This window comes from Gopherus evgoodei, chromosome 2 (genome assembly GCF_007399415.2).
Source record: "Gopherus evgoodei ecotype Sinaloan lineage chromosome 2, rGopEvg1_v1.p, whole genome shotgun sequence".
Lineage (NCBI taxonomy): Eukaryota > Metazoa > Chordata > Testudines > Testudinidae > Gopherus > Gopherus evgoodei.
The window spans coordinates 235,377,773-235,404,035 of NC_044323.1; the positions used below are offsets into that span (position 1 = coordinate 235,377,773).

A 26,263-nucleotide genomic window follows, 5' to 3' on the forward strand; every position below is an offset into this window, starting at 1 on the left:
TGCTGCCAGTGAAGGTAGTCGGAACTTCATGCTCCAGCCTTGCTGCAGCTTCTCTAGTTAGCCTTAGTAGTACAGTTCTTCAATAGTTAAATAGTTTCTCCAGTTAGTCGTCTGTGCTCCGAGCATGCCGCATGCCCCAGGCTTCAAGTCGTGCTACTCCTGTCGCAGTTCTGTGCCAAGAAGTGATCCGCACACGCAGTGTCTCTGCTGCTTGGGCGAGACCCATGTAAGTGAGCGCTGTAGGATCTGTAGATCTTTCAAACCGCGGACTAAGAGGGAGAGGGACATTAGACTTTGTGCTCTCCTAATGGAATCAGCGCTGACCCCGTATTCGGCACCCGGCACCGCGTCTTCGGTATGGAGCGAAGTCCCCTCCACTAGCCGGCACCGCTCCCCTTCAAAGAAGCAAGGGGAAGACTCAGCGGCACTGAGAGAAGGATAAGGGTGAGGCCGGACCTGAGTTGGGCAGCCCGCGATCCCCCTCAGGACCCAAGCCTCTGACTCGCGTTGAGCGGAGCAGCCTGGTTCTGTCTGCGCGTGCCTCCCCTGCGGTGAGGATGCTGTCGACACCAGAGGCCACGCATGACATTTTAACCCTCCTGGTACCTGGGGCACTGCCTGAGACGGGCCCCTGGTCTTGAGGGAAACCGCCACTGGGAGCACAACAACTCTCCCTGGCTTGGCACAGTCCCTGTTCTGAGGACCGCTCGCCGCCTCGCTCGACACGGTCTTCCCACAGCTCGTGCTGTCCCTTTACCCTGCTTAGGCTGATTGGCTTGCTGCCCGCGAGGGAGCCTCAGGGCTTCTTTATGCCCTGTGACTGGGGACACAGGTGCTGAGATGAGCAGCACCAACACTCCTCTTCGCGTCAAATCTATCGAAGCCGATCCCGTCGCTGCCAATATAGATGCTCCAACTCGAGTGCCCACTTTACCAGACATCATGCACGGGACTCATCTCCCGATTCACTGGCACCAAAGCGTCGTATCTCCGGCCGCCTGGACGAGTACAGGAGCAGCACCTCAGATGGGTACCGATCTTCGTCCTCGAGGTCCCGGTCATGTGGATGGCACTGTCGTGGGCACCATTGCTCACGTCACTCTTACAGTACTGTGCAGTCGTCGATAACCTCCGTATCGGCACCCAGCCACCCGTCTCCAAATTGTGTGGCTCTGCAAGAGCAAACTGCACCGCCCGGCACCCAATTCGGTCAGTGACACGGAACACCGTGGCAAGGGCACCATGGCCGCAGATTCCTGCCCAGGCGAGACCCCACTCAGTGGCGTCTCAGGCTCCTTTGGCCTCCCCTCCATGACAGAGGGAGAAATTAACAGGTCCCAACCTGGTGGCACTGCCCCTGGACTCTGACCTGGGGATCAACCCACCTGTACCGTCCAACACCCTAGACTCTGTGACGGTCCCCTTGCCGGTGCCGGAGGATGCCATAGCGGCACTGCCGCCCGTCCCCCAAGATGACTTCAGGGCTCACCAAGAGCTCTTCAAGCGGGTGGCGTCCAATCTCCAGCTCCAGACTGAGGAGATGGAGGAGTCGTCTGACTCTCTCTTTAATGTACTGTCATCCTCAGCTACCCCCTGGTGGAGATGAGAGCCACCCTGCCTGGTGCCAATATCACGACTACCCTGTGACAAACCCCAGCTGCCTTGGCCCCCATCTCCAGGAAAGCGGAAAGGAAATACTGCATGCCGGCCAAGGGCCACGAATACCTGTACTCCCACCCGGCACCTAACTCCCTGGTGGTAGAGTCAGTTAACTACCAGGAATGTCATGGTTAGCCCGCACCCACCCTTAAGGACAAAGATGTCAGGAGACCGGGCACGTTTGGCAGGAAAGTTTATTCCTCGGTGAGTTTCCAGCAAAGGGTGGCCAATCACCAAGCCCTTCTGTGTCGATATGACTTCAGTCTGTGGGGGTCCCTACCAAAGTTTGAACCTCTCCTCCCAGAGTGGGACAGAAAGGAGTTCAGGGCTCTGGTAGAGGAAGGACTGTAGAGGCAAAAGCAGTCCTCCAGGCGGCATCAGACGCGGCAGACACAGCATCCAGTTCGATGACCTCCGCCATATCCATGAGCAGGGTGTCATGGCTTCTCCTGTCCGGACTGTCTGCAGAGTCCCAGTCCTTGATGCAAGACCTTCCCTTCGACGGGAAAGCGTTTGCGGACCAAACTGACATCTGCCTGCATGGGATGAAAGACTTCTGTACAATCCTGCAAACCTTGAGCCTTTATGTCCCTCTGGCGAAGGACAAACCTAGGCTGCAAACTTTGGCTCCTCTTGCTAGGGGTAGATATGAGCCCTCACCTAAGAGACCGAGGGAACAGAGACTCAGGTCCCAGCATCAGTCCCACTTGGCTCCACGGCCTGGCCCTTCAAAGGGCAAAAGGCAGGGAAATGGGCAGTTTTAACTCTTTGCGGGGGGCCACTGGGCTTGTTGCCAGGGTGACCCCCCCGGTTAATCAAGTTTGTGTTCTGCAACAGTTTATTTGCCTTCCAAGTGGAGTGGTCTCGGATAAAGTCGGACCAGTGGGTCCTCAACACTATTTCCAATGGCTGCACGTTGCAGTTCACTTCACCCCCCACGCTAGGCGAGCCTTGGGGACCCAGAGCATGCCCGCCCCCTAGAGCAAGAGGTGGCGTGCCTCCTCCACCTGGGGGTGGTGGAAAGGGTACTGCTAGAATTTCAGAACAAGGGCTTCTATTCCCGGTGTCTCCTGATCCCGAAGGCAAAATGGGGACTCAGGCCCGTCATAGACCTCTGGGATCTCAACAGTTTTATGGTCTGCTACAAGTTCCGTGTGGTATCCCTGGCTTCTATCATCCCCTCCCTGGACCAGGGGGATTGGTTCGTGGCCCTGGATCTCCAGGACATGTACTTCTATATCCATATTTTTTAGGGACACAGGCGTTTCCTCCGATTTCTGGTATGGGAGGACCATTACCAGTTCACGGTCCTCTCATTTGGCCTTTCCACAGCGCCCAGAGTTTTCACCAAAGGCTGCTACCACCACCGTGCATATCTCGGGAGGAAGGGGGTACAAATTTTCCCTTACCTGGATGATTGGCTTCTCAAGAGCAATTCTCAGTCCCAGGTACAGGCCCAGATCGGACTTGTTCAGTCCACGTGCGCAGATCTTGGCCTCGTGATAAACGAGGCAAGCCTATGTTAGTCCCGGTTCAACATGTACAGTTCACAGGGGCTCTACTGGACTCATTACCGGCCACAGCCTCTCTTCCCCAGGACAGATTTGAGACCCTAAAAGGTCTCATTGCCTCAGTCACGGCCTTCCCAGTGACAACGGCAAGGGTGTGCCTTCAGATCCTTGGTCACATGGTGGCATGCACATCCATGGTTTGCCATGCCAGGCTCAGAATGAGGCCTCTCCAGCTCTGGCTGGCCTCCCAGTATTCCCAGGCTTGGAACACAGTGGACAAGGTTGTCACGATACCGGTCCAGATAGTTGCTGCCCTACAGTGGTGATCCCTCCCGCACAACATGCTGCAAGGGGTCCCCTTCTGAGAAGTCTCCCCCTCGCTAGACCTGGTGTTGAATGCCTCTGATGTGGGCTGGGGAGCTCACATAGGGAACGTTCAAACCCAAGGGAGATGGTCGGCCTCGGAATTGTCCCCACACATAAATGCCAGGGAGCTCAGGGCAATACGGCTGGTGTGTGTGGCCGTCAGCGGGCACCTTCATGGGAAGGTGGTCAGAGTCCTCATGGATAGTACAGCTGCGATGTATTACATCAACAGACAGGGAAGAAGGTGTTCCTCGGACCTATGCCTGGAATCCCTGAGTCTATGGGAGTTCTGTATATCCCACGATATCTCCCTGCGAGCCTTCCACCTATCCGGCACGGCGGGCTGATCACCTCAGCAGGGTGTTTTCCCACCAGTACGAGTGGTCACTCCACTGGGAGATCGCCCTACAGCTCTTCCGAGAGTGGGGAGTTCACCGGGTTGACCTCTTTGCAACCGCCCAGAACTGATGCTGCCCCCAGTTCTGCTCCAGGGAAGAGATGGGAAGTGGGGCGATCTTGGGCACCTTCCTCCTTCAGTGGTTGAGCCAACTTTTCTGTGTCTTCCCACCTTTCCCCCTGATAGGCAAAGTCCTGCAAAAAGTAAAAGCAGGCAGTGTATCATCCTCATAGCCCCGGATTGGGCCTGTCAATACTGGTACGGGACCCTCATGCAACTCTTAGCGGCTCCTCCACGGAGGCTGCTGCTTTGCCCGGATCTCCTCTCCCAGGAGGGGGGATGCCTTCTCCACCCCAGCCTGGCCGCGCTTCACCTGATAGCGTGGTTGCTCCATGGTTAGATGAGGAGGAGGGGAGGTGTTCAGAGAACATCAGACGAGTTCTGTTGGAAAGCAGAAAGCCATCCACACGACGGACGTACCTGGCCAAATGGTCCAGGTTCTCTAGGTGGGTGGGGAAGCGGGGAACGTTCCCATCATCCGCGTCACTCCAACTCATTTTCTATTACCTCCTGTCCCTTAGGACCCAAGGGCTAGCTCCCACCTCTGTCAGGGTGCATTTGGTGGCCATATCGGCCTTTCACCCACTGTTACAGGGCAACTTGGTCTTTTCCCACAGTATGACCTCCCGCTTTCTAAAAGGCCTGGATCATTCATTCTGGTATGCTAGGCCCCCCGTGCCGCAATGGGATCTAAACCTAGTGTTATCCCGCCTCACGGGTCCTCCCTTTGAACCCTTGGCCATGTGTTCCTGGTCTTACCTGTCATGGAAGGTAGCATTCTTTATGACTATTACGTCAGCCTGATGTGTCTTGGAGCTTAGGGCCTTGACCTCAGAACCTCCGTATACAGTCTTCCACAAGGATAAGGTCTAGCTTCGCCCACACCCCTCTTTTCTCCTGAAAGTGGTCTCTGCCTTCAATATGGATCAGGACATTTTCCTACCGGTACTCTGTCCTAAGCCCCGTTCCTCCAACGAGGAGCATTACCTACACATGCTAGATGAGCATAGAGTGTTGGCTTTTTACCTGACCGAACCAGGCCATTCCGAAAATTCTCACAGCTGTTCATTGTGTCAGCCAAACGGATGAGTGAACTGCCAATTTCTACCCAGCGACTTCTGCGCTCGATCACCTTGTGCATGCGCACGTGTTATGACCTGGCAGGGGTTCCCCTGCCGCCTATCGTTAAGGCTCATTCTACCAGAACTCAGGCCTCGTTGGCCCCCTATGTAGCTCATGTCCCTATCCAGGACATATGCAGAGCTGCCACATGGTCCTCTGCCACACTTTTTCTTCACATTATGTGTTCGTCTCCCAAGCATGGGATGACGCCAGGTTTGGTAGGGTGGTACTGTGTCCCGGAAACCCGGAAACTCCTACTCACCTCCATCAGACATAGCTTGGAGTCACCTACTGTGAAATGCACATGAGCAATCACTCGAAGAAGAAAGGACAGTTACCTGTTCTGTAACTGGCGTTCTTCAAGATGTGTTGCTCAAGTATATTCCACATCCCACCTCCTTCCCCTCTGTCGGATTTGTCTGGCAAGAAGGAACTGAGGGTGGGGGCAGTGCACAGCTCCCCTTATAGCATGATATAGAGGCGCCACTCCAGGGGTTGCAGCGGTGCTCCCCCTCTATGGGTACTGCTAAGGGAAAAAGTTCTGGCACCGGTACATGTGGCGAGCACGCACACCTACTGTGGAATACACCTGAGCAACACATCTCAAAGAATGCCAGTTACGGAACAGGTAACTGTCCTTTCTCTTGATCAAATTTAATTGGTAACCTGGCAGGATAGTGTGGGGCTGTTCTGCTCACAGGCCTAGTCTATGGGCTAGGTTCATTTTTGCTGCCAGTGAAGTTATACCACAGATGAATTTAGCTCAGTATGCTTTGAATTAAGATACTAGAAGGTTGTGTTGACTGGCTATGTGGGCTAAATTAATTTTCTCTTATAATTATACTCTTGAAAAAATAGTTCAGCATTATGTTACCTCTGAACAAGGGTGGCTCCAGGCCCCAGCACGCCAAGCACGTGCTTGGGGTGGCAAGCCGCGGGGGGCGCTCTGCCAACGCCGCGAGAGGACCGCCGAAGCTGCGGGACCAGCAGACCCTCCGCAGGCAAACCTCTGGAGGCAGCCTGCTTGCCGTGCTTGGGGCTGCAAAATCCCTAGAGCCGCCCTTGCCTCTGAAGGTTTGCTTGCATGTGCATGTTATACAAGATCCACGCATGGAAACTATACATTTTTTATAAATAAAAGAAAAACTAAGTTAATTTTTAGAAAACTGATTTTAAAATGAACCATAAATATAAAAAATACATAATATATATTGGGTATAGGTAATGTTTTATACAGTTCCAAAATAGAGACAACAGAAATTATCCCAGGAAACAAGCATGCACAACTGTTATAATTTAGATTATAATATGCTCATATGAATATTATTATTTTGAGGTACCAGTGTGTCTAAGGAACGGTATTAGTAAGAGACCATGTGCATCTTGTGTATCTAGTTGTATCTAGTGAAGCTGTAATCCTTTACCAATTCAGATGATATAATAAGAATGTATAATATTATTGTTCTGAACTGAATTTGTTTGCTATGAACTTTTGAGGAAATTAAAGACCTAAAATATCCTTATTTTAGTGATAGGCCTTGCTAATTGGCCAAGTCTCAAAATGTATAAATAACGTGCCAAATTTTGCAGTTCTTATGCAGTAGAAGTTTGAGTAATGACTATAGAATTTGACTGAATAGGTTCAAGATAGGTGGGAAATACCTTTTCCTGTGGTTTGTATCTAAAAATGTATAATATACATTTCTGTAAGTATTATTAAAAATGATGGTAGTCTTCTCAAGGATACCTTGTTTTTTTGTTCTCTGAGGCATCCATTCGGTTGCTTTAAGTAGTTTTCTGTTACAATCCATTTCCATTGATGTACTCTGTGAAAAATCAGGGATATTTTTACTCATTAATGAGCATAACAACAACAAAGGAACCAGCTGCAGAAGTAAAAAGAGAATGCTGCCAGAAGTCGAGCAACAGAGTGAAGGCTACCCAGTTTATTGCACCCAAAGCAGCATGTATGATTACCTGCCCTGTGGGCAGGTGGCGTATGTGTACATTCAGTGCAAGGAGCTCCTGGCCCTCAGAGACCATGTACAGGCTTTGGAGGCCAGGGTGTCTGAGCTGGAGGAGCTCAGGGAGGCAGAGAGGTACATAGATGAGATTTTCAGGGACACAGTAGAATGATCCCACCCGTGAACTGACAGCCTCTGTCAGGAGGATAAAAGTCTCAGGGAAGGAGGACATCCAACTGGAACAGAGGGAAATGATCCCATAATTGGGACCCTCCTTCCAGATGATGATGTGGTATCCTCTTGCACTGAGGATACCTTTCTCTCCAGTTATTAGGAAGAGACAGATATTAATAATGGGCGATTTGATTACTAGAAACAGAGAGAGCTGGGTTTGTGGTGACAGAGAGAACAACATGGTGACTTGCCTGCCTGGTGCAAAGGTGGCGATGTCTTGAGACATCTAAATAGGCTTATGTGTAGTGCTGGGGAGGAGCCAGTGGTCGTGGTACGTGTATGTACCAGCGACATAGGGAAGGATAGGAGAGAGATCCTGGATGCCAAATTTAGGCTGCCAGGTAAGAGATTGACGTCCAGGACCGACATGGTAGCATTCTCTGAAATGCTTCCAGGGCCAGTGAAACAGGCAGAACTGCAGGGTCTCAATGTGTGGATGAGATGATGGTGTAGGGAGGAAGGTTTCGATTTATTAGGAACTGGGGAAACTTTTGGGAAAGGGGAAACCTATACAGGAAGGATGGGCTCCACCCAAACCGAAATGGAACCAAATTTCTGGTGCTTAAAATTAGAAAGGTTGTTGAGCAATTTTTAAACGAAGGGCTGAGGGAAAGCCGACAGGTGAGGAGGAGCATGTGGTTCAGACATCCCTTTGGGGTGGATCTATAAATGGAGATTCCCTATGTCCTAATAAGGAGAAGAGGATGGAAGATGATAAAATACAGGTAGGATTTGATGAGAAACAGTCAAATATAAAAAAGTCCCATTTAATTACATCATGTAATAGCAGGCAGCTAAAAAGTGACACGTTTTTAAAGTGCTTACACACCAGTACTAGAAGTCTAAATAATAAGATGGGTGAACTAGAGTGCCTCATATTAAATGAGGATATTGATATCAAAGGCATCACAGAAACTTGGTGGAATGAGGATAATCAGTGGGATACAGTAATACCAGGGTACAAAATATATGGGAAGAACAGAATAGGTTGTGCTGATGGGGGAGTGGCTTTATATGTGAAAGAAAGCATAGAATCAAATAAAGTAAAAATTTTAAAAGAACCAAACAGTACCATAGAATCTCTATGGATAGTAATTCCATGCTTGACTAATAAGAATATAGCAGTAGGGATATATTACAGACCCCCTGACTATGATGGTGATAGTGACTATGAAATGCTCAGGGAGATTAGAGAAGTTTTAAAATAAAAAAACTCAATAATAATGGGGGTTTTCAACTATCTCCATATGGACTGAGTGCATATCACCTCAGGAAGGGATAAAGTTTCTTGACACCTTAAATGACTGCCGCTTGGAGCAGCTGTTCTTGGAACCCACAAGAGGAGAGGCAATTCTTGATTTAGTCCTAAGTAGAGCACAGGATCAGGTCCAAGAGGTGAATATAGCTGGACTGCTTGGTAATAGTGACCATAATATAATTAAATTTAAACATCCCTCTGGCGGGGAAAACACCACAGCAGCCCAACACTGTAGCATTTAATTTCAGAAAGGGGAACTGCACAAAAATGTGGAGGTTAGTGAAACAAATTAAAAGTTTCAGCACCAAAAGTAAAATCCCTGCAAGCTGCCTGGAAACCTTTTAAAGACACCATAATAGAGGCTTAACTTAAATGTGTACCCCAAATTAAAAAACATAGTGAGAGAACCTAAAAAGTGCCACCGTGGTTAAACAACAAAGTAAAAGAAGCAGTGAGAGGCAAAAAGGCATCCTTTAAAAAGTGGAAGTTAAATCCTAATGAGGAAAATAGAAAGGAGCATAAACTCTGGCAAAGGAAGTGTAAAAATATAATTAGGAAGGCCAAAAATGAATTTGAAGAACAGCTAGCCAAAGACTCAAAAAGTAATAGCAATTTTTTTTTAAATACATCAGGAGCAGAAAGCCTGCTAACCAACCAGTGGGGCCACTGAACAATCGAGATGCTAAAGGAGCACTCAAGGACAATAAGGCCATTGCAGAGAAACTAAATACATCCTTTGCATCGGTCTTCACTGTTCAGGGTGCGAGGGAGACTCCTAAACCTGAGCCATTCTTTTTAGGTGACAGATCCATAGAATTGTCCCAGATTGAGGTGTCATTAGAGGAGGTTTTGGAACAAATTGTTAGCTAAACAGTAATAAGTCACCGGGACTAGATGGTATTCACCCAAGAGTTCTGAAAGAACTCAAACATGAAATTGCAGGACTGACAGCTGTTGTCTGTAACCTATCATTCAAATCAGCTTCTGTATCAAATGACTGGAGGATAGCTAATGTGATGCTAATTTTTAAAAAGGGCTCCAGCAGAGACGCCAGCAATTACAGGCCGGTAAACCTGACTTCAGTACCTGGCAAATTGGTTGAAACTATCGTAAAGAACAAAATTGTCAGACACATGGATGAACATAATTTGTCGGGGAATAGTCAACATGTTTTTTTGTAAAGGGAAATCATGCTTCACCAATCTACTGGAATTCTTTGATGGGATCAACAAGCATGTGGACAAGGGGGAATCCAGTGGATATAGTGTATTTAGATTTTCAGAAAGCCTTTGGCAAGGTCCATCATCAAAGGCTATTAAGCAAAGTAAGCAGTTCTGGGATAAGAGGGAAGGTTCTCTCATGGATTGGTAACTGGTTATAAGATAGGAAACAAAGGGTAGGAATAAATTGTCAGTTTTCAGAATGGAGAGAGGTAAATAGTGATGTCCCCCAGGGATCTGTACTAGGCACAGTCTTATTTAACATATTCATAGATGATTTGGAAAAAGGGGTAAACAGTGAGGTGGCAAAATTTGCAGATGATAAAAAACTACTCAAGATAGGCAGACTGCGAAGAGCTAGAAAAGAATCTCTCAAAACTAGGTGACTGGGCAACAAAATGGCAAATGAAATTCAGTGTTGATAAATGAAAAGTAATGCACATTGGAAAACATAATCCCAATTATATATATAGAATGATGGGGTCTAAATTTGCTGTTAGCACTGAAGAAAGATCTTGGAGTCATTGTGGATAGTTCTCTGAAAACATCCACTCAATGTGCAGCGACAGTCAAAAAAGTGAACAGAATGTTGGGAATCATGAAGAAAGGGATAGATAATAAGACAGAAAATATCATATTGCCTTTATATAAATCCGTGGTATGCCCACATCTTGAGTATTGTGTGCAGATGTGGTTGCCCCATCTCAAAAAAAAAAATATATTGGACTTGGAAAAGGTTCAGAAAATGGCAACAAAAATGACTTCAGGTGTGGAACAGCTGCCGTTTGAGGAGAGATTAATAAGACGGACTTTTCAGCTTGGAGAAGATGACTAAGGGAATATGATAAAGGTCTATAAAATGACTGATGTGGAGCAAGTAAATAAGGAAGTGGTGTTCTTCGAGTACTTGCACATATTGATTCCAATTAGGTGTGCGTGCGCCACGTGCACGACCGTCGGAAGATTTTTACCCTAGCAACACTCGGTGGGTCGGCTGAGGCGCCCCCTGGAGTGGCACCCTTATAGCACCAGATATATGCCCTTGCCGACCCAGTGCCCCCTCAGTTCCTTCTTACCGCCCATGACAGTCGTTGGAACTGTGGAGTGCGGCATAGCTGATCTCCACCTCCCTAGCTCTTTACTCGTTGTACTGTTGATATTTGTTTAGTGTAGTTGTTAATAGTTTTCACAGTTATAGTGTAGCTAATAGTAAGTTTTGTATATAGTGTAGATAGGGTTTAATCCCCTTCCCCCCTCCTCAGTACCAGGGCCCATGCCCAGGTCTCTGGGTTTCAAGCCTTGCTCAGCCTGTCTCAAGCTGATGCCTACGGGGGACCCCCCTCAACTCCTGCTTGAAGTGCCTCTGGAAAGCCCATCAACCAGATAAGTGTCACATTTGTAAGGCTTTCAAGCCTCCAAACAAAAAAGGAGCGGGACTTTCGTTTAAAACATCTCCTAATGGAAGCGGCACTTAGCCCGGTACCTTCGGTACTGAGCGCAGACCAGGCGCTGTCAGTCCGAAGCATACCTCTGGCACCAGAACGACCCGGCACTAGCAAAGACTCTTGGCACCAGATGTCTCAGCACAAACCACTTGCTGCTCCTGGGCAGTTGCAGGCGCCGCCTGTGCCCCCATTGAAGCAACAGCCCGGGCTGGACTGCCCCGCAAAGGCGCCAACTCCGGCACCGTCGATTCCGATGTCACAAGGGCCGTTGAGTCCAGTGCACAAAAGCTTCCCATTGTGCACCGTGGTTGATCTCGGCCTGCTGTCCACTCTGGAGACCTCCACCACTCACGACTTGATCTCGCACTGACTGAGCCTGGACTGTCTCACCCTCCAGCACCCCTGGTACGGACTGTTCCATCCATAGGGAAACCCGCCTTCATGCAACCTTCCTTGCAGAGTGAGACAGCTCGGTATCGATCTCGGTCCCAGTCCCGGTCCTGGTACAGGTCATGGTCCTGATCCCGCCGATGGTCCCGGACTCGGCACTCCTCACAGTCCCGGCACTGATCCCCATCTCGGCGCTGGTCATACTCGCAGTGCCGCTCTGCCTCACATAGGTCTCCCTCTCAGTATGATCGGTACCGATCCAGCTCCTGGCACTGGTCCTGGCACTGATCATCTCGCAGCCAATCCCTGCACTGCTCGGGCCATAGATCCTCATCAAGATCTAGATCGGCCTCCTGACACCGTTATGACCATTGGTCCTGATCCCGATTGTGGTACCACCTGAGATCACGGCACCGGTCTCCAGCTCCCAGGCATGGAGTGACAGAGCAGGATGGTGCCAGCGCTACATGCGCGTTCGGCCTCGCCTTGGCCTTCACGACCAAATTCGACGTTGTCCCAAGCAAGGAGTGGCTACCACATCCAGGGCCATGACACTGATGGTGCTAGCCAGGGTCAAGATGAAGGACAGGATCCTGACCAGGGGCCCCCACAATGGTTCTTCTGGACTCCTTGGGCATACCACCAAGCCCAAGATGTACCCTCAGGTGCTTCTTGATCTGCCCATTCGGAGCCTCAGATGCCTGAGGCCTTGGTGAGCCGCCCTCTCCCGGTAGCCTCGGAGGCGACTGCCCTGCCACCAGATCAGGCCTATGCCACTAGCGTGGGGGACCAAGGGCAACTGGACCCTCCTCAACCAGACCTTCCCCAGGATCTGCTAGTCCCGAGGGTGTCCTCCTCATCTTCGCCTGACTAGGCCATAGCAGGCACATCCTCCTCTGGCCCACCACCTATAGATCTTCGTGCACACTAGGAATTGCTACATAGAGGGGCACAGAACATGAACTCCAGGTGGAGGAGGTGGTGGAAGTTGAGCATCTGGTGGTGGACATCTTATCAGCTGATGCCACCACACTTTAAGACTCTAGCTTTGGGTGTGGCTATGCGCCGCATTTCATGGCTACAAGTGTCTGGTCTTCCACTGGAGCTGCTGCAGACGATTCAAGACCTGCCTTTTGATGGGCAGGGGCTATTCTCAGATAAAACTGATCCCAGACTTCAGAGTCTGAAGGACAACCGGGCCATCATGCGCTCGCTCATTGGGCATGCATACCTTGGTGACGCAACGTAGGCCCTTCCGTCTCCAACCGCAGCGCACCTACCCCAACCCTCGACCACGGCAAGGCTTTGCTAGAAGGCGTGGCCATGGTAATAGGAGGGGACGATCTGGTTCTTAATCAGGCCAGAATCAGGGCCCTCCAAAACCATCGCCAGGGCCCAAGCAAAACTTTTGAAGTTGCGCCCGAGGACAGAGCACCAGTATCCTTGCAGGATCCTTTCCCACCTTTCTTCAACCACCTCTCCTATTTCCTCCTTGCGTGGTCCCCATAATGTCAGATCGCTGGGTACTACGCACGGTGGAAACTGGATATCATTTTCAGTTTGTTTTGTCCGTCCCCCCCGTCTCTCTTCAGGGACCCCTCTCGAGCAATTCCTCTTACAGGAGATACAGGCGCTCCTGGCTATCGGAGTGGTGGAAGAGGTCCCAAAGGATTTGAGGGTCGGGTTTTTACTCCCGTTACTTCCTAATCTCCAGGGCAAAGGGGGAACTACGGCCCATCCTGGACCTGTGTGGACTCAACAAATTCATGGTAAAGTTGAAGTTCCACAGGTTTCCCTGAGACCATTATCCTTTCCCTGGATCATGGAGACTGGTATGCCTCCCTCGACATGAAGGACGCATACTTCCACATAGCAATTTACTCACTGCACAGGCGATTCCTTCGCTTTGTGGTCAACCAGCAGCATTTCCAATTTACCGTCCTTCTCTTTGGCCTGTCCACAGCACCAAGGGTCTTCACAACGTGTATGGCTGTTGTAGCGGCCTCGCTCCACCAACATCTGATACAAGTGTTCCCATATCTTGATGACTGGCTCATTCGGGGTCGTTCCGAGCTACAGGTGTGGTCTCATGTTTGCTTCGTCCAGAGCTTGTTCAGGCAACTGGGCCTGCTGCTCAACACCGAAAAGTCCACTTTGGAGCCAACCCAGAGAATAGACTTCATTGGGGCAATCCTGGACTCGAATCTCGCCAGGGCGTGCTTACCGCAGGCCCGCTTCCAGTCCATGATGACCATTATTCATGGCCTCCAAAGCTTCCCGATCTCAACAGCACACACCTGCCTTGGTCTTCTGGGCCACATGGCCTCATGCACTTTTGTGACCAGACATGCCAGAGTATGCCTCCGTCCACTTCAGACCTGGCTCTCGTCAGTGTACTGTCCAGGCAGAGACAGTTTAGACAGAATACTCATGGTGCCGACTGAAGTCTTATCCTCTCTGGATTGGTGGTTGAACCCCAGCTTGGTTTGCGAGGGGATGCCATTCCATGCCCCACAGGCCTCTCTAGTCCTGACCATGGACGCATCATCTCTGGGCTGGGGTGCTCACCTGGCAGGCCTTCACACACAAAGTCTTTGGTCCACAGAAGAAATAACCCTACACATCAATGTAAGGGAACTGAGAGCAGTACGCCTGGCATGTCACGTATTCCGTGAACACCTTCAGGGCTGTTGTGTCACAATGTTCACAGACAACATAATGACCATGTTCTACGTCAACAAGCAAGGTGGAGTGTGGTCGTCCCTCCTCTGTCAGGAAGCTATACATCTCTGGGAATTTTGCATAGCCCATTCAATCGACCTGGTGTTGTTGTTTCTTCCAGGAGTTCAGAGCACCCTGGCAGATTGCTGCAGCAGGTCCTTCCTAGCTCACGAGTGATCGATTCGCCCGGATGTTATCCATTCTGTTTTCCGCAAGTGATGGTTTCCCCACATAGACCTCTTCGTCTCTTGCGAGAGACGAAGAAGTGCCAGGTGTTCTGCTCTCTCCAGGGACACTGCCTGGGCTCCATGTCGGACGCCTTCCTGATACCGTGGCAAGACCACCTACTCTGTGCCTTTCCTCCATTCCCATTGGTCCACAAGGTCCTTCTCAAGTTACGCAGAGACAAGGCCTGCTTAATCTTGATCGCTTTGGCGTGGCCCATACAGCATTGGTACACCACACTCCTCGATCTATCGGGGACCAAACCAATTCCTCTACCTTTGTGGCCAGATCTGATCACTTATGTCATCCAGACCTACAGTCCTTCCATCTCAGAGCATGGCTGCTGCATGGCTAACTCAATCTGAGCTGCATTTCTCCAGTTCAGTGCAGCAAGTACTCTTGGGTAGCAGAAAGCCCTCCACTAGATCCACATACCTGGCCAAATGGAAGCAATTCTCCTGCTGGTGTGCCCTGAGCAATACTGTCCCCCTGGAGGTGCCAGTACCTACCATCCTAGAGTATCTCTGGTCTCTGAAACAGCAGGGCCTAGTTGTCTCATCCATCAGAGTACACCTAGCAGCAATTTCAGCCTTTCATCCTGGCGAGAACGGGTGCTCAGTGTTCTCCAATCCTATGGTCAGCAGGTTCCTCAAGGGTTTGGAACGTCTGTACCCACAAGTTCATCATCCGTCCCCTACATGGGACCTCATTCTGGTGTTATCTAAACTGATGGGTGCCACCTTTGAACTGGTGGCCACCGGCTTGCTTCTGTACCTTTCCTGGAAAACAGCTTTCCTCATTGCTATCACATTGGCGAGGTGAGTGTCGGAACTTTGGGCCCTCACAGCAGACCCACCATATACGGTGTTCCTTAAGGACAAGGTACAGCTGCAACCACATCCCGCCTTCCTCCCTAAGGTGGTGTCTGCCTTCCATGTCAACCAAGACATCTTCCTCTCAGTCTTCTTTCCGAAGCCTCACGCTTCGCGACGAGAGCAACAGCTACTTTCCCTAGATGTTCGTAGGGCTCTCGCCTTTTACATCAAACGAACAAAACCTTTTAGAAAGATGTCCCAGCTGTTTGTAGCAGTGGTAGACCAGATGAAGGGCCTCCCGGTCTCCTCACAGCAAATCTCATTTTGGATTACATCATGTATCCATGCGTGCTATGACTTGGCTTGTGTCTCGGCTACCTGCTTCACTGCCCATTCTACTCGGGCTCAAGCTTCGTCCTCCGCCTTTCTGGCTCATGTGCCCATACAGGAGATCTGTAGGGCAGCGACTTGGTCATCCGTGCATACTTTCGCTTCCCACTATGCCTTAGTGCAGCAGTCCAGGGATGATGCAGTATTTGGTTCAGCGGTCCCTCACTCCGTGACATCTCACTCCGACCCCACCGCCTAGGTAAGGCTTGGGAGTCACCTAATTGGAATCAATATGAGCAAGCCCTCGAAGAAGAAAAGACAGTTACTCACCTTTGTAACTGTTGTTCTTCGAGATGTGTTGCTCATATCGATTCCAAGCCCACCCTCCTTCCCCACTGTTGGAGTAGCCGGCAAGAAGGAACTGAGGGGGCTCTGGGTTGGCAGGGGCATATATCTGGCTCCATAAGGGCGCCACTCCAGGGAGTGCCCCAGCCGACCTACCGAGTGTTGCTAGGGTAAAAATCTTCTGATGATCATGCATGCAGTGCGCACACACCTAATTGGAATGGATATGAGCAACACATTTCAAGGAACAACAGTTACAAAGGTGAGTAACCGTCTTTTATTTACTCCTCCTCATAACACAAGAACTAGGGGACACCAAATGAAATTAATAGGCAGCAGGTTTAAAACAACAAAAAGGAAGTATTTTTTCACAAAACACACAGTCAACCTGTGGAACTCCTTGCCAGAGGATGTTGTCAAGGCCAAGACTATAAGAGGGTTCAAAAAAGAACTTGATAAATTCATGGAGTATAGGTCCATCAGTGGCTATTAGCCAGGCTGGGCAGGGATAGTGTCCCTAGCTTCTGTTTGCCAGAAGCTGGGAGTGGGCGACGGGATGGATTACTTGATGGTTCTGTTCATTCCCTCTGGGGCACCTGGTGTTGGTCGTTGTCAGAAGATAGGATACTGGGTTGAATGGATCTTTGGTCTGACCCAGTATGGCCATTCTTATGTTTTTAATTTTAGCTGGGAATTGGACTGTGCATCTGATTCCTTGACAAAAAAAATTTTTTTTCAGAGTCTTCTGAGAAGGCTGGTTGGGAGGCAAAAAATAGGAAAAAATATAAATTTTGTTTCTTTAGATCTTTCCACTTGCAGGAACTTGTTGTAATCTCAAGTCTTGATAGGGTTTGGAATGTTGTGGTTATTCTTCAGTCGTTCACTTAAAGGAATTGATTGGGCCATGTAACCAGGTGCTGCAAGCAGGACAAATTTGTGGTTAAACAAACAAACAAAAACTTGGTGTTTATGGGATCCTACAACCAAAATTCAACAAAATTAAGAAAACAAAGGTTCCTGGAAACAGTCTCTTAAATATGCTTCTGCCTTGGGGAGAGTCTGTTCTCGTAATTCCTGAGAAATAGAGAAACCTCCCTTTTTTATAGTGCTTCCGGATAAAGGTATGCCTGGAATAATATCACAATGAAAAGGTTCCTTTGCAATTCTTGCAGTGAGGGAAGACATTACTTAATCTCCCTGCTCAGGAAAAGTTTTAACTCTCTCCCTGAAAAACACACAAAAAAGGTCTACGTATCTCATCTTGGCAATTGTAATAGCATGTTCAGATTTCACGGTCTATTATTAATTTGCTAGTGGTAGTTCTAAATACTCTTTCTATGTGGGTCATATCGTATGCTTGTGTAGGTAGTTTGCTGTGGAGCAGAGTTTTGCAAAATAATAATTGGGTTGGTGGTGATGGTGGGCAAAAGCAGATTGAATAAGCTCCTTCACTAAAAAATAAATAACTAAAAGGTATGAATCTGTACCTCTTTCAAACTCCAGACAATAACAGTGCATAAATATTTGTGATACATCTGTGGAAGCCAGCTTTGGATACTCCTTATCAGTCTCTAATTTTAAATAAGTTCTAACAAATTGAAAGACTATGTATGTGACGAGGAAACGTCAAGAGTCTTTAGGAAAATACTGACTGGAATAGTATAAGGGATTTATTTCCCACTGGATTAATTTGAGAGTTTTTCTCAGATAAATTGTTGTGGTTCCACACACTGTTTGGTGTCTCATTCCTCATTAATTAATCCACTTTGGAAGCAGACTAACTTCAATTTGGAATGAATTATTCCACAATAAGATAGGTTCAGATGCATCTCAATTTCAAATGAACTATTCTGCTTCTGACAGTATTCCCACTGCTTTCTCACTCTGTATTGCTGCACACCTGCATCAACCCCACTTTGTACCTGTATGCCCTTTACCGTTCTAGGGCTATCTCCCAATTGAAATACTGGATCAGAGCCAGGTGTGTCCCATTGTGATTCCAGCATGTGACAAGTTCACACACCTGGAGTCACATACAGATTATAGCAGCCATGCCTTGTGTTTCTGTGCTGAGGTTCATCCAGGATTTCCTTGGCTTGTGGGGAGAAGATCGGATCCAGTCTCATTTTAACAGAATCACTGGAATGCCAAGATACATGAGAGGATATCAAACCAAATGAAGGAGAAGGGACACTTCCGGGATCCAGTACAATGCCTCACTGAAAGAAAGGGGCTGTGTTAGAGTGATAAAAACACACCAGGATTAATAAGACTTCTGGCTGAAGTTGCAAGACCTATGTCTACTGTGAAAAGCTGAACTGGATTTTGCAAAGAAGGCACCGCCACCAAACCCTGGCTTGTTCTGGAAATTACTGAAGATACCCCAGTGAACATTGACAAGGAGAAGATTGTTCTGGATGGCCAAGATTTCTTCAGCTAGCAAAACCCAGGGCAGGCCCCATGGCAGACACAGCGTCTGAGATTCCACCTCCAAATTCCAGGCAGAGTATCAGCCTGACAGTGCTGGGGAGGGGACCTCTTCCAGTAATTATGTGCTATATTACGTGACAACTGTATAGTGAGATTTAAACAACTTTGTTCTGGGTGTCATTTTCAGTGAGTGGGCCACTCCTTGTTTGTATGTAAATAACAGATCTAGTTCTGTCTTCTGAGCTACAAACAGGCTAAAGACTCACTGCAAAGGATCAGAGTGGTAGCTGTGTTAGTCTGGATCTGTAAAAAGCAACAAAGAGCCCTGTGGCACCTTATAGATTAACAGACGTATTGAAGCATAAGCTTTCATGGGTGAATACCCACTTCGTCAGACGCATGTGGTGGAAATTTCCAGAGGGAGGTATAAATATGCAGGCAAGAATCAGTCTAGAGATAACGAGGTTAGTTTAATCAGGGAGTATGAGGCCCTCTTCTAGCAGTTGAGGTGTGAACACCAAGGAAGGAGAAACTGGTTTTGTAGTTGGCTAGCCATTCACAGTCTTTGTTTAATCCTGAGCTGATGGTGTCAAATTTGCAAATGAACTGAAGTTCAGCAGTTTCTCTTTGGAGTCTGGTCCTGAAGTTCAACCTCCCTGGACACACAATAGCAGATTTAAAGATAGTCATCCTTCAGCAAAAAAAACTCAGGTCCATCAGTGGCTATTAGCCAGGATGAGCAGAGATAGTGTCCTTAGCCTCTGTTTGCCAGAAGCTAGGAATGGGTGACAGGTTATCATCAAGTAATCCATCCCTTTTCTGTTCATTCCCTTTGGGGCACCTGCCATTGGCCACGGTCAGAGGACAGGATATTGGGCTTGATGGATCTTTGGTCTGACCCAGTATGGCTGGTCTTATGAAGCCCATACATAACTATGTGAATATGCAACTTCAGTGGGCTTGCCTGTGTGCTTTCAGTTAGTGTCTGTGATAGCTACGCATGTTTCAGGAACAGAAGAATAGAAGAAATCCACATTTGATAGTTGTCCCCTTCCTTGTTGTAATAGCTACCACCTGTAATGTCATCTACAATTTCACAAGAGCTTTCTCTCATAAATGGTTCACATAGTAATTTAAGTGTATGTTTTATGCTTCACACTGACTTTTAGCCAATATTTTAAATTTTGAACATTTTTTCTTTTACAGAAATCGGACACAAAGCAATTCTCCAACTAATGAACAGGCAAGGTCCTCCACTGGTAAAGATGATGTTCCATATGCAACAGGGCTCGTTCTTGGTATGTGTAAAAGCCCAACTAATGATTGGTTATATTGTGATATATAGTGCTTTTCTTCTTTGAAATGATTGAGTTAATTTATTCTTGCAATATACTCCTGATATTGGTAAAAAGCATTAAGTTAAATTAAAAGAATAAAACTTAACTTCACTGGACCTTTGTAGAAGGTGTTGGAAGACAAAGATGTGTATATTTTTTCATGGAATGTTTATACTTCCTACCTTTTCATTAGGTGGTCAAGACCGAGAACTTATTCAGAGAAAAAAAGAGAAATACAGACAAGAGCTAATGGAACAGATTGCTGAGCAACAGAGAAATAAGAGACGGTAATGGAAAACCTTTGTAATTTGGAAAAAGACAATGAAAATTAAAGTGGATTTTATGATTGTGAATTGTATGCAAAAAATTATTTTAAAAGAATGTAAAATTGTAGTAGATACCTTATATGAAGTGCACATTTTTCATTAAAACTAAATTCAGTTGGAAGCTTCTTCACCCTTCAGAAATTTACTTTTTTTAAAAAATTTGTTCTTTTACCATTTGGAAACTTTCTCTTTTTTCCCCATTTTGCATCCTGAGGTTGCATATACTAATACTAGAGATCTCTCCCTGCCGTATTTTTATGACTGTCATACAGTATATAACCTATAAACCTCAAAGGGAACACTTTAAATACTTTTTATAGCTTTGATTCCCTTTTCTTTGTAGTGTATTTCTAGAGGCTTAATGGTAACACTTATTTCTCTGTTGGCTTCACTGCTATTTGTTTTTCCTTTGTTTCTTAAGTCAGGTTCTCAGAAAAAAGCCCAAGTAAATGGAGTCATAGTTGAGTGGCAAGACCACAGAGTTTTTTTTTTTTTTTTTTTTTTTTTTTTTTTTTTTGCCTCACACATGGTACACATTTGAAAAGGGATCTGTGATATTCTTTCCTGTTCCCCAAATTGGAAAAAACATCTTTGACTTCAAAAAGTTTGCAAATTTCCAGCATATATAGAACTGTTAAACATAATACTTTCTTGTTTACTTGTTCTTGCTTTGCTGAATGACAGTCTGGATGTGTCAAAAGGAAACAAAAATCTTGGTGAAAGGGTGGAGAAAAACGTTGCTGTTATCAAAACTGTGAGGACATTCCTTATCAAATTAAAAAGTGAAGAAGCAGACTAATCCTGGGATCTGAATCCATCGTACAGTGCTTGACTTTTTTTTTGAATGCTAGTTTGGATTTGTAAAAGCAGCAAAGAATCCTGTGGCACCTTATAGACTAACAGACGTTTTGGAGCATGAGCTTTCGTGGGTGAATACCCACTTCCTCAGATGCAAGTAATGGAAATATCCAGGGGCAGGTATATATATGTGTGCTAGCAAGCAAGCTAGAGATAACGAGGTCAGTTCAATCAGGGAGAATGAGACCCTGTTCTAGCAGTTGAGGTGTGAAAACCAAGAGAGGAGAAACTGGTTCTGTAATTGGCAAGCCATTCACAGTCTTTGTTCAATCCTGAGCTGATGGTGTCAAATTTGCAGATGAACTGAAGCTCAGCAGTTTCTCTTTGAAGTCTGGTCCTGAAGTTTTTTTGCTGCAGGATGGCCACCTTAAGGTCTGCTATAGTGTGGCCAGGGAGGATGAAGTGCTCTCCTACAGGTTTTTGTATATTGCCATTCCTGATGTCTGATTTGTGTCCATTTATCCTTTTCCATAGAGACTGTCCAGTTTGGCCGATGTACATAGCAGAGGGGCATTGCTGGCATATGATGGCGTATATTACATTGGTGGATGTGCAGGTGAATGAATCGGAGATGGTGTGGCTGATCTGGTTAGGTCCTGTGATGGTGTCGCTGGTGTAGATATGTGGGCAGAGTTGGCATCGAGGTTTGTTGCATGGATTGGTTCCTGAGCTAGAGTTATTATGGTGTGGTGTGCAGTTACTGGTGAGAATATGTTTCAGGTTGGCAGGTTGTCTGTGGGCAAGGATTGGCCTGCCACCCAAGGCCTGTGAAAGTGTGGGATCATTGTCCAGGATGGGTTGTAGATCCTTGATGATGTGTTGGAGGGGTTTTAGCTGGGGGCTGTATGTGATGGCCAGTGGAGTCCTGTTGGTTTCTCTCTTGGGTTTGTCTTGCAGTAGGAGGCTTCTGGGTACACGTCTGGCTCTGTTGATCTGTTTCCTTATTTCCTCATGCGGGTATTGTAGTTTTGAGAATGCTTGGTGGAGATTTTGTAGGTGTTGGTCTCTGTCTGAGGGGTTAGAGCAGATGCGGTTGTACCTCAGTGCTTGGCTGTAGACAATGGATCGTGTGATGTGCCCGGGATGGAAGCTGGAGGCATGAAGGTAGGCATAGCGGTCGGTGGCTTTTCGATATAGGGTGGTGTTAATGTGACCATCACTTATTTGCACCGTAGTGTCAAGAAAGTGGACCTCCCGTGTAGATTGGTCCAGGCTGAGGTTGATGGTGGGGTGGAAGCTGTTGAAATCATGGTGGAATTTTTCCAGAGTCTCCTTCCCATGGGTCCAGATGATGAAGATGTCATCAATGTAGCGTAGATAGAGAAGGGGTGTGAGTGGACGAGAGCTGAGGAAGCGTTGTTCCAGGTCGGCCATGAAGATATTGGCATATTGTGGGGCCATGCGGGTGCCCATAGCAGTGCCACTGATCTGGAGATATATATTGCCATCAAATTTGAAATAGTTGTGTGTAAGTATAAAGGCACAGAGCTCAGCAGCCAGTTGTGCTGTGGCATCATCAGGGATAGTGTTCCTGACAGCTTGTATTCCATCTGTGTGTGGGATGTTTGTGTAGAGAGCCTCTACATCCATGGTGGCTAGGATGGTGTTTTCTGGGAGGTCACCAATGCATTGTAGTTTCCTCAGGAAATCAGTGGTGTCGCGGAGATAGCTGGGAGTGCTGGTGGCATAGGGTCTGAGTAGAGAATCCATATATCCAGACAGTCCTTCAGTGAGAGTGCCAATGCCCGAGATGATGGGGCGTCCAGGATTTCCGGGTTTGTGGATCTTGGGTAGTAGATAGAATAACCCTGGTCGGGGCTCTAGGGGTATGTTGATTTCTTCTGGTGTTAGTGTAGGGAGTGTCCTGAGTAGATGCTGTAGTTTCTTAGTGTATTCCTCAGTGGGATCTGAGGGAAGTGGCCTGTAGAATTTGGTATTGGAGAGTTGTCTGGCTGCCTCCTTTTGATAGTCAGACCTGTTCATGATGACAACGGCACCTCCTTTATCAGCCTCTTTGATGATAATGTCAGGGTGGTTTCTGAGGCTGTGGATGGCATTGCGTTCTGCACGACTTAGGTTGTGAGGCAAGCGATGTTCCACGATTTCTGCCTGTGCACGCCGGCGGAAGCATTCAATGTATAGGTCCAGGCTGTCATTTCGACCCTCGGGAGGAGTCCATGTGGAGTTCTTTTTCTTGTGCTGTTGGTGGGAGGGCACCCGTGTATCAGTGCACTGTTCAGTGTTGTCCTGGAAGTATTCTTTGAGTCGGAGACGGCGAAAGTAGGCTTCCAGATCGCCACAGAACTGTATCATGTTGATGGGGGTGGCAGGGCAGAAAGAGAGTCCCCGAGATAGGACAGACTTTTCTTCTGGGCTGAGTGTGTAGTTGGATAGATTGACGATATTGCTAGGTGGGTTAGGGGTACCACTGTTGTGGCCCCATGTGGCAGGTAGGAGTTTAGACAGCTTACAGTCCTTTTTCCTTTTAAGAGAGGTGAAGTGAGTAATGTAGATCTCCTGTCTTATTCTAGTGAAGTCCGTTTGTATAGAAGTTTGGTTATTAATGAGTCTCCAGGTTGGAGAGCTCTTTTTTTATGTTTTCCTGTTTGCTGTATAGGATGCTGATCAGGTGGTTCCTCAGTTTTTTTGATAAGAGTATGACATAATCTCTCACTGTGGTCTGTGTAGTATGTAGATAGCAGTGGATTTTCTACCTTTAGTCCTTTTGGTATGATGTCCATCCGTTTGCATTTGGAAAGGAAGATGATATCTATCTGTATTTGTGCAAGTTTCTTCATGAGGTTGATGGATTTCCATTCCATACGGCTAAATGCAGTGCCTTGCATGGTGTCAAGTATCAGAGGGTAGCCGTGTTAGTCTGGATCTGTAAAAGCAGCAAAGAATCCTGTGGCACCTTATAGACTAACAGACGTTTTGGAGCATGAGCTTTCGTGGGTGAATACCCACTTCCTCAGATGCAAATAATGGAAATATCCAGGGGCAGGTATATATATGTGTGCTAGCAAGCAAGCTAGAGATAACAAGGTCAGTTCAATCAGGGAGGATGACGCCCTGTTCTAGCAGTTGGATTTGAATGTGTTTATAACTATCTTTTATATCAAACTTCTGACTGTACTGTAGAAAAAATGTTTACTTCCAAGAAGCATTGGGAAAGATTATAGTAAAAAAACAATGAAACAAGAAGTATGTAATTGTTCACATACCCTGGGATAGTGTTATGATTATGGCATTGTCTAAAAGTAATAAAACACCATTATATTCTGCTAAACCTGCATTCTGTTAGATGTAGGCCTGGTCTACGGTACGGGGTTAGGTCAAATTTAGCTGCGTTAGGTCAATTTTAAAATGAATGCGTCCACACAACCAACCCCATTCCATCAACTTAAAGGGCTCTTAAAATTGACTTTTGTACTCCTCCCTGATGAGGGTAGTAGCGCTAAAATAGACCTTGCTGGGTCAAATTTGGGGTAGTGCGGACACAAATGGATGGTACTGACCTCCGGGAGCTATCCCAGAGTGCTCCAATCTGACCGCTCTGGACAGCACTTTGAACTCTGATGCACTAGCCAGGTACAGAGGAAAAGCTCCAGGAACTTTTGAATTTAATTTCCTGTTTGGTCAGCAAACTCAGCAGCACAAGTGTTCATGCAGTCCCCCCCAGAATCGTAGAGCATAGAATGTTTCTATGCTCCCCCTATCATCTCTGTCCCCAAGGTTATCACAGATTAGAAGGCAAAAAAACCGCACTCGCGATGACATGTTTTCCGAGCTCGCACAGTCCTCCCACACTTATAAGGCACAGCTTAATGCATGGAGGCATTCAGTGGCAGAGGCCAGGAAAGAATTAAGTGAGCGTGAAGAGCGGAGGCAGAACGCGATGCTGAGGCTAACGGGGGAGCAAACGGACATTATGAAGCGTCTGTTGGAGCTGCAAGAAAGCCCGCAAGAGCATAGAACCCGCACAGCATCCACTGTATAACTGCACACCCTCCTCCCCATGTTCCATAGCCTCCTCACCCAGACACCCAAGAACGTGGGGAGGAGGCTCAACTCAAGAGGATGGCCCCAGCAACAGAAGGCTGTCATTCAAACAGTTTGATTTTTGGTGTGGCTACAATAAGCAATGTGGCCATGTCCTTCCCTCCTCCTCCACCTTACTTGAGCTACTTTGTCCGTTCTCATTTTTTTTTAATTAATAAAGAAAGACTGCATGGTTTCAAAACAATATTTACTTTATTTCGATGGGGGGAAGGTGGTTGGCTTACAGGGAATTAAAATCAACAAAGGAGGTGGTTTTGCATCAAGGAGAAGCACATGTAACTGTCACACCGAAGCCGGCAGGTCATTAAACTGTTTTTCAAAGCCTCTCTGATGTGCAGGGCTGCCCTGGGGGTGGGGGGCAAGTGGAGCAATTTGCTCCAGGCCCTGGGCCCCACAGGGGCCTGCACAAGAATATAGTATTCTATAGTATTGTAACTTTTTTTAAATGGACGAGGCCCCCAAAATTGCTTTGCCCCAGGCTCCCTGAATTCTCTGAGCAGCCCTGCTGATGCGCAGTGTGCCTTGCTGTGCTCTTCTAATCACCCTGGTGTCTGGCTGCTCAAAATTGGATGCCAGGCAATTTGCCTCAACCTCCCACTCTGCCACAAACATCTTCCTCTTACTATCACAGATATTATGGAGCAAACAGCAATAACAATGGAATGTTGGTTGCGCTGGTGTCTGACCTAGTCCACAAACAGCACCAGCGAGCTTTTAAAGTGCGTGATGGGGAGTTGAGTGGGCTCCATGCTTGCTGTGGTATAGCGTCTGCATGGGTAACCCAGGAAAAAGGGCGCGAAACAATTGACAGCAATTGCTTTCATGGAGGGAGGGACGACTGACGACATGTACCCAAAACTACCCGCGACAATGTTTTAGCCTCATTTGGCATTGGAAGCTTAACCCAGAATTTCAATGGCTGGTGGAGACTGTGGGAACTATGGGATGGCTACCCACTGTGCATCGCTCCATAAGTCGATGCTAGCCATGGTAGTGAGGACGCACTCCACCGACTTAATGCGCTTAGTGGGGACATACACAATTGACTGTATAAAATCGATTTCTAAAAATCGACTTATATAAAATTGATTTAATTTCGTAGTGTAGACATATCCTTAGTCATTTTGTTTTTGAGTCAGATGAGGTGTTATCTCATGTCACCTTATCCGCCGTAAGAAACTCCAGTTT

At 47.4% G+C, this 26,263-nt stretch overlaps 1 protein-coding gene across 2 annotated transcripts in view; it reads left to right on the forward strand.

Moving 5' to 3' along the window:
* Nucleotides 1–26,263, forward strand: part of CSPP1 (centrosome and spindle pole associated protein 1) — a 174,015-nt gene that overhangs the window by 44,152 nt on the left and 103,600 nt on the right. For both annotated transcript variants that reach the window (XM_030553235.1, XM_030553236.1), the window contains exons 9-10: nucleotides 19,699–19,790; nucleotides 20,023–20,116. In XM_030553235.1, coding sequence (XP_030409095.1) covers nucleotides 19,699–19,790; nucleotides 20,023–20,116 — 186 coding nt within the window. The remainder of the gene's footprint in view (nucleotides 1–19,698; nucleotides 19,791–20,022; nucleotides 20,117–26,263) is intronic.